Raw genomic sequence first — 9,479 nt, forward strand, 5'->3', positions numbered from 1 at the left:
AGAATGAAATGAAAGATGACCTTGAGGTATGAAAAGCGGCTTGTTCCAAGGTCACTGGAGAAAATTTAAAATAGATGCAATATATTGAAATGTCTGGCAGGACAAAAATAACTTGAGTTGCATCTTGATGTTTAGTAGTCCCTGGAGAGTTAAAGATACTCTCGAGAATATATAAAATTCTGAAAGAGTTAGAACAAGCCGTATATAAGGTATCTTGAACTAGTAACTGGTGATATGTTTACGGCACGATTTACCGGAGGATGAATTTCCAGCGTTAGGGGGAGGAATTTGAGAAATTCCTAAAGAGATTACATGGTGTACACAGTTGTTGTTACACTTTGGTCCCCTACGAATCTAAGAGGGTTGGAAATTCAGGAAATTGTGCATTTGCATAATTTGGCATACTAGTTACTAAGTGTGTTCACAGATACGACATGATATACCCGCAGAAAATGTTCCATCCAGAGTTGATGTTCCTAAAAAACAAACTGATAGTAACAAAATGAATGAACCTAGGGTTCAGTTAAAGAGGGGGAGACTAGCGGGTTCTAAAGATAAAAATCCCCAAAAGAAAAAGAAATTTGTTGAGCAAAGCAGAAAGGTTTCAAAAGAACCTAATATTGAAAGATGTCTGAAAGAAGGCATAAGTGGAAAGGTTCCAGAACAACCTGATACTGAAAAATGACTGAAAGAAGACATAGATGAAAAGGTTCAAGATGAACCAAATAAAGATGATCCAGATGACGAAAAGGGAACAGAGAAGTATGAGATTTCTATCAACTACACCCTTGATAAAAAGTTATAAGATAAAAGATGTTGATGGAATGTTCTCCTTTTCTGTGTCCAAAGAGATCGATCATAAAAGTGATGATCCCGATCCAATGTCCATTAAACAGACATGATTGGGAGCAGCCATTCAAATTGAATTATTCTCCCTAAATAAAAGGAATGTCTTTGGACCTATAGTCATAACGCCTGAGAATATAAATCTTGTTGGGTATAAGTGGGTATTCGTGAGAAAAGTAACACGATATAAAACCTGATTAGTTGCCCAAAGATTTTCTCAGAGACCGGGAATTGATTTTGAGGAAACATATTCCCCAGTAATGAATGCAATTACGTTTAGATTTTTGATGAGCTTAATGGTATCTAAAAATCTTGAAATGCATCTTATAGACGTTTTGACTACATATTTGTATGGATCGTTGGATAACGATATATATATGAAACTCCCTGAGGGATTGAAAATGCCAGGGGCATTGAAAGAAAAATCCAGGGAGATTTGTTCGGTCAAGTTACAGCGATCACTTTACGGATTATAACAATCCGGACGCATGTGGTACAATCTCTTAAGTGAATATGTCTTGGAAAAGGGATATGTGTATAATGCGATATGTCCATGCGTTTTTATAAAGAAATCGTCATCTGGCTTTGTGATCATTGTTGTATATGTAAACGACTTGACCATAATTGGAACTCAAAAGGAGGTTGATGATGCTCGAGCTCATATGAAAGAAGAGTTCGAAATAAAAGATCTCGGCAAGACAAAGTTTTGTCTTGGGCTCCAGATAGAGCATCTCCGAGAAAGAATAACTGTGCATCAATCAATCCATACGAAAAGGTTGTCGAAATGCTTTGGTATGGATAAAGCGACTCCTTTGAGTACTCCAATGGCAAATAGATCTCTCGATGTTGAAAGAGATGTTTAAAAGATCCTGGTAAGATCTTACATAAATAAGTACTTTGGAGATGCTAATGGTAATAAAGCATATATGAGCTTACATATCTTGCGAGTTGTGTTTGATTAAATATACGTTTAGACACTAATATCTTTGCAAGATATAGCTCATTTCCTATTTATGGAAATTAGAACGGCGTCGAGAACATATCCGTTCTCTCCAAGGTACGTATTGATTTAGGATTGATTTATCCTAGAAACACCGAGTTTGGTATGGTTTTGCAGATACATGCTATTTATAAAGTCGAGCTCAAACCGGATATGGTTTTACAACTGGTGGAGCCGCGATCTCTTGGTGGTCCCAGAAACAAACTCTGGTTGCGACATCTTCAAATTATGCATAAACTATTGCGTTTTACGAAGCATGTCAAGAATGTATGTGGCTTGGTCAATGAGTTACCACATACAAGAATCAAGTGGAATAGTCAACGAGAAAGAGCCAACGAAAATATTTTAAGACGATTCGGCATGCATTGCTCAACTCAAGGAAGGCTATATCAAGAGCGACAGAACAAAGCACATCCCTCCAAGATTTTTCTCGTACATAAAGGAGCTCGAGAAAAATAAAGAAGTGGACATCGAGTATGTACGGTCATGCAAAAATCCGGCTGACTTGTTCACCAAAGCTCTCCCAACTACAATATTCCGAAAACACGTCTACAGTATCGGAATGCGGCATTTGCGTGACTTTTGAAGAAAAGCTAAGTCCACTATTCTCAGGGGGAGATTACGGCAGTGTACTCTTTTTCTCTCTTCACGGTTTTTATCCCACAGAGTTTTTCCGTGATTAGGTTTTTAATGAGGCACTACGTAATACATGATTGGATAATCAAGGGGGGAGTGTTAAAATATAAATGATTATCCAATAACACTTGTCATGGTCTCATATCATCCTCATCACTTCCACATGTCATATGTTCCAAGAGGTTTTTATATTATCAGTACTGCTGTCAGATATATATTTTTGTCCTTTTCTTATCAGTTGGTGAAATAAACCGACTCTTCCTCTCTATAAATAGAGTTGTAAAAGAAAAAAGGAATGGACTTAAGAATCTGAATCTCTTTCAACATCTCTCTCTCAATCGCTGTCTCATCTCTCTCTCTCTTTTTGCCTTGTCACTTTTACACACCCACTAACAAATATATATACAATAATAAATATAAACAATACCTCAGATTTATTATATAACACCGAGGTAATTTTCAAGGCATTGTTGTGGGTTATTGCGGCAATGGCGCTTATAATGGCCGAGGAGGCTCGTACACAGCTAGTGCCTTGCTATTTCGTTTTCGGAGACTCAGTCTTCGACAACGGTAACAACAATGACTTGAATACTACCGTCAAAGTTAATTATTCACCTTATGGTATTGATTTTGCTAGAGGTCCTACCGGCCGGTTTAGCAATGGCCGTAATATTCCCGACTTTATCGGTTAGTCCTCGGCCTGGTTTATTTCTGTGCCAATATGTTGTCGATGAATCTGCTCATAGAAACAGCCAAAAATTACAAGTTTTTTAGTAACTGGAAGATTCTAATGGATGTGTGTCTCTAGCTAACGTTTTTAACGAATAATACATCAATAATAATGGTATATATAAAAAGAAACGGAAACATTATAACTAGATAATGATAATATGCAAAATAGTCACTACTTCTGAATAATACACTATTTTAGTTTTTTTTAGTAGATAGGTAAATATACTATTTTAGTAGATAGATAAAGTTTTGTATGTATATTGTGTATCAAGATTCAGCTTTTTTAAGGAAATTTAAAATTTATTCTGTATCATTTTTTTTGTAGAAAAATTCTTGTGTGTATTATTCATAATGAATACTTGTGTAATATGAGTTTGGTTTATGTTTTTAGCTGAACTAATGGGATTCAGTGATTACATTCCACCTTTTGCTGGAGCATCTCCTCAACAAGCTCACACTGGTATAAACTACGCTTCTGGTGCTGCCGGAATTCTCGAAGAGACTAGCTACCATTTGGTAAGAACTTACTTAAAAGCAAGAGAGATTAACTTGAATTTATTTTCATGCTTTTTCCTCAAGTGTTTCATTTTCATTAATACTACTACATATTGGCCAAATGTGACACAAGCTAGAGTAATTAAGTAGATTTCCTAAACGAAATTCAGTTTCATCTTCAGACTTTACTAATAGTTTAATTGATTTGAAAATATGTGTGGTGATCATTTGTTCTCAATTATTAGCTATGATGTTTGTATATAGTTTTAAATAAGGACTTTGTGTAGTGAAAGTTTGAGGCTCAAATCGATCTGGCTTCGAAAAAGACTAGTTCAAATGTTTTGAATCCCGGGTTAATATACGGGCAAATATCTGAAAATTATCATACAATTATAGACTTTTAGGTAAATCTCTATAATATTATTTGAAAAATCAGTTTCGTCGTGCTCACATTAATTCTCATGATAGTTGATTACACTGATATTTTTAATGAATTAAAAATAATACATTTATATTATTAAATTTTTTATTTAGTTTCCTTTTTAAAAAAAATCAAATAACATATATAATAAAAAGGAAACGTTTATAAAGTTTAAAAAACAAATTTAAAAACGAAAATATATGTAAATATATTATGATTTCATTATATCTATCTAAAATACTTTTGAAGTAACAAAATATTTCTTTATATCTATATTTTCTTAGATGAAAATATATATTTGCATATAATGTGATTTCATAAAACAACATTCATCACACACATAATCTTGATATTAGAAAAAAAATATTATTTTTTTAATACATAATTTTGTACAATACAAAAATATATATTTTCAAAGTAAAAGAAATAATTTTTATATATCTATCTATTTTCTTAGACGATTACATAAAATAATTAAGTAACATGAACTAACATATGTTTAATTGACTAGAAATAGTTTATAATTAATAATATTGAAATGATTAATTTATTTTTCATATATTTAGTTGAATATAATATCTTCCAATTACAGCAAAAAAATCTATAAATTATATATTTTTCTTATATAGTATGATTTTTAAAATACAACCACACAATTTTTTTAAACTGCTTATTTTTAAGAGATATTAAAAAAGAATTAACAATAAACATCTTTTGATCAAATAATTACAAAATATTTTTAAATAACATAACACTACATACTTTAACGAGGTAGATATATTATATTTTTATCATTATTAAAAATATTTGTTTTCAAAATATTACATTTTCTTTTAAATTTTATTTTTTATATTTGTGGAACTTAATATGACTATAATTAAAATACGAAAGCAAATTTGAATTCTCATTTTTAAGATTATTCAAAATAAATTTCAGTTTACCATTTCAGTTTAATTATTGTAAATATTTATATGTCTTTATAAGGTTCCAAAGATCTATTAGTTATTTATATATGTAACTTCATATTGATCATCGCTTTATTTTCTATTCTTTTTTAAAACAAATCAACATATAATTTGATAAATATTATGAAACTACATTCATATTTAAACGATAAATAAAATTAATTTGATTTTACTTATAATAATAAAAACAATTATACTTCAGTTTGAATTTGAAAAAATATATATAACTCAATATTCACAACATGAGTTACTCGACTAATCCAAATTATATCTAAAATCACATATTTAACTGTAATAAGAATATATAATTTTATAACAATAATTTATTTTATAACATGTAAATTATAGGATGATTCAAAACATATTAACATATGAAAATAAAATAATTTAGTTCTTTTGTAAAATTTATATATATGCATGAGACTGTAGAATATTATCGTTATATTAATTTACATAATTTGGAATTAGACACTTTAGTTTATTTTCTATTTCATTCTAAGACCAATATATCTTAAGTTATACATAATCTTCCTCAAATATATTAACATATCTAAGCCAACAACCAACGTAAATAAAAATAAGAAAATTAATCATAATTTTAATATCTATACTATTAAAGCATAATCATTCTTAGGATTATGCCTCTGACTTTTTCAATTAATTACAAAAATTTCCATTACCTTTTTCAATTGTTTTTAATGGTTTTCGGAAATTAAAAGCCCAACAAATTAGAAAATAGCATGTTTATGTCTAACAAAAAAAAATAGCTCAATAATTTAAACAATATATCCATCATTTTTTAAGCCCATTTAGTGTATGTTTACTAACCCTCATATTCGTTTTTGTTCTAACCCTATATCTTAAAACTCCGTTCAAACCCTAACTCTATTCAAACCCTATTAACATCATCAAAAACCCATTGTCCAAAAAACTATACCAAATATATTGGAGTTTATTATAATGCCTATGTCTTATTTAAAATTTTCTTATATGAAGTTCCCGAAATATATTAAATATTATCTTTCAGTAATATTAATTATAGTATTATAGTATAGGGTTAGCATATTTCGAAATCATTGGTTTTCAAAGTTATTGACCTTTTAAACAGCCAATAATATGTAAATATTTATATTTACCAAATTTGGTATACAAATATAAATATAAAACGTAATAAACAAAAACTCATAGATTTTCAGATTCAAATCAAACAAATTCCAAGAATATTCTCTATAACATCCATTTTCGTAATTGCTACATACAATAAATTCAAAAGATAATATATATAAACAAGATTTTCCGATTTAACTAAATTAACTTGATGAACACGCAGAGAATATATTCTGTTTGACATGAAAACTGAATTTTCCGAATACTAATCTTAAAAGATAGATATATTCGATAATAAAGAGAAGATCTCTCAACCTTTTCCTAAAACCTAAGCATTCTGTTTTGTCAGTTCTAGGATACTTAAACATGTTTTGGGTTGGGTTATAGAAAACAAAAGTTGGTCGTTGATTTGTAAGCCCAATTTACCAGTAATCTTTCATGTAATTTTTGATCCTATAGGCTTTAAAGCTCAGTTTTTACTTTTTTATATTCGTTAACTTAAACATGGATAATTTTGATTTTATTAAAAATGGTTATTTTTATGAATTAATTTAAAATGGTTCTTATTTTGTATTATAAATGTTAATTTTAAAATAAAAAATGTTGATAGTTTTCGGGAAGTTATTATATATTGTAAGAATTTTAAATATAATTTATTTTCAATATTAAAATCAACTTCAATATAAATAGATTTACAAAAGATAAGAAAGATTACTATGTAAGATACGGATTTCTCAATACAATGAAATCACAAGAATATTATATGTTAAATATTTAAATTTACCCGATTTTGTTCTAAAAATACAAAAAATGTGATTTTTAACCGTATTATCCAAAAACAGGTACCAAACCAGTACCAAATTAAACTCCAAAATTTATCGAGTTTTTAATATTTTTATCCCAATCAAACTAAGAGCTAAACTAATTAATCCGAAACCAAACCTAAATTCACAAATAATCGAACGGTTCCTATATTTTTTAATTCGAAAAAAAAACAAATTCACAACCAAAACCGAAAACCAAAAAAAAAAAAAATTACAGTCAAACTGAAAATTGAACGCACATGCCTAAACATATTAGTGAACAAATAGATGGATTAATAAATTTTTCAACAAAAAATATCCCGCGCTTTCAAAGTGCGGATCAAAATCATTAATACAAATTATGCATACAAATTATAAATTGATTTAAAATTAAAAATAAATAACAATTAATTATTATAGTATATTTATTTTGTAAATATTTATACCCGTGCATGAACACGGGAAAATCACCTAGTTAATATTAATCGACGAGTTTTCTTTCCAGCAAACGTAACTTTTTGTGCACCTTAAAGAATTTTAAGTTAACTAATCATGTGCTGATCACCTTAAGGAAGCCTTAATCTATTCTAAGGCTCCAAATAGGCAACATGAATTACAAGGATCAGATATAAAACAATACTATATACATGTTATAGGTGACTAAAAAGAACAATTTATTAATTTCTTTCAAGGGATGTTCAAAAAAAAAAATTCCTTCATGGGAAGTAACCAGTTCTAGGATGGCACATTCGCCGTCATTCTTTTCCTAAAACCTAATTAAATATGACTCGTTTACAGTATTTTTTTTTCGAGAACTACAATATTTGGTATTGTTTCGGTTTAGAACACTTAATTATTATGCATAATAGTATTTTTGTCTCATAGGGCGATAAAATCAGTTTTGAAAAGCAAATAAAGAATCATCGGACGATTATAATGACGGCGAATGTGCCATCCGAGAAGCTGGAGAAATGCCTATACACAATTAATATTGGAAGCAATGATTATCTCAACAATTATTTCATGCAAGGTGATAAGTACAATACTAGTCGCACGTTCACTTACGATCAATATGCTGAATTCCTCATTGGACGTTATCGCTCTTATTTAAAGGTAATATACTTTATAATGCCAAGGTTTAAAAAGAAAAATAATAAGAGAATTATAGACCCTCAAATCTGATTTTATTAAAACAAATTACATAATAAATAATTTATTAATTTTACGAAACCTAAAAATAAGTAGAAGTGTTTATATAAATTTTATTCATAACAAGATATGAGTCTGTTGCGTTGCAACGGGTTTTGTTTGATGTTTTAATTTAATAAAAACCATAAAATAATAAATTTTTTTATTATAGTATTTTGATTTTTTTTTGCTTATGTTGTTTGAGATTTATTTTATAATTAAAACTTATTTTCACACATAAGTTTAAGTTAATATTTGTATTTTATAATCATGGTGTATAGATGAGTTGTTATAAACTTTATACTAAGAATTAGAGAAAATAATATACATAAACATTTAAACTGAACACAATCTGAAATAAGAAATGAAAAGTAAAAAGAAATGAAAATTAAATACACCAATCGAATCAATGACAACATTATACATGTTCCTACGTATTAATTTAATATTTTATTAAATATATCTTTAAAGTTTTATTTTGCTATGATTCTTTTAAAAAGAAAAACATTATATTTTATAAATCTCATTCTTTATTTTCAATTAAAAAATAAAATAAAAATATTAAATACTACAAGAATATTATATGTTAAATATTTAAATTTACCCGATTTTGTTCTAAAAATACAAAAAATGTGATTTTTAACCGTATTATCCAAAAACAGGTACCAAACCAGTACCAAATTAAACTCCAAAATTTATCGAGTTTTTAATATTTTTATCCCAATCAAACTAAGAGCTAAACTAATTAATCCGAAACCAAACCTAAATTCACAAATAATCGAACGGTTCCTATATTTTTTAATTCGAAAAAAAAACAAATTCACAACCAAAACCGAAAACCAAAAAAAAAAAAAAATTACAGTCAAACTGAAAATTGAACGCACATGCCTAAACATATTAGTGAACAAATAGATGGATTAATAAATTTTTCAACAAAAAATATCCCGCGCTTTCAAAGTGCGGATCAAAATCATTAATACAAATTATGCATACAAATTATAAATTGATTTAAAATTAAAAATAAATAACAATTAATTATTATAGTATATTTATTTTGTAAATATTTATACCCGTGCATGAACACGGGAAAATCACCTAGTTAATATTAATCGACGAGTTTTCTTTCCAGCAAACGTAACTTTTTGTGCACCTTAAAGAATTTTAAGTTAACTAATCATGTGCTGATCACCTTAAGGAAGCCTTAATCTATTCTAAGGCTCCAAATAGGCAACATGAATTACAAGGATCAGATATAAAACAATACTATATACATGTTATAGGTGACT

General features: G+C 28.3%; 1 protein-coding gene across 1 annotated transcript; it reads left to right on the plus strand.

Moving 5' to 3' along the window:
- The first annotated feature begins 2,906 nt into the window (after positions 1–2,906).
- LOC106344808 (GDSL esterase/lipase At2g19050-like) lies at positions 2,907–8,147 on the plus strand. The gene is made up of 4 exons (XM_013784117.1): positions 2,907–3,169; positions 3,606–3,730; positions 7,891–8,035; positions 8,119–8,147. Exons 1-4 carry the CDS (start codon positions 2,971–2,973, stop codon positions 8,145–8,147), a joined length of 498 nt encoding a protein of 165 aa, XP_013639571.1. The 5' UTR covers positions 2,907–2,970.
- The last annotated feature ends 1,332 nt before the right edge of the window (positions 8,148–9,479 follow it).

This window comes from Brassica oleracea, chromosome C5 (genome assembly GCF_000695525.1).
Source record: "Brassica oleracea var. oleracea cultivar TO1000 chromosome C5, BOL, whole genome shotgun sequence".
NCBI lineage: Eukaryota > Viridiplantae > Streptophyta > Magnoliopsida > Brassicales > Brassicaceae > Brassica > Brassica oleracea.

What these genes read in the sequence shown, in the direction of transcription:
- LOC106344808 (XM_013784117.1), top strand. Translation starts at nt 2,971, where the DNA reads ATGGCGCTTATAATGGCCGAGGAGGCTCGTACACAGCTAGTGCCTTGC. An exon ending in AAGAGACTAGCTACCATTTG is followed by an intron (nt 3,731 to 7,890) that starts GTAAGAACTTAC and finishes TTTGTCTCATAG; the next exon opens with GGCGATAAAATCAGTTTTGA. An exon ending in CAACAATTATTTCATGCAAG is followed by an intron (nt 8,036 to 8,118) that starts GTGATAAGTACA and finishes TCTTATTTAAAG; the next exon opens with GTAATATACTTTATAATGCC.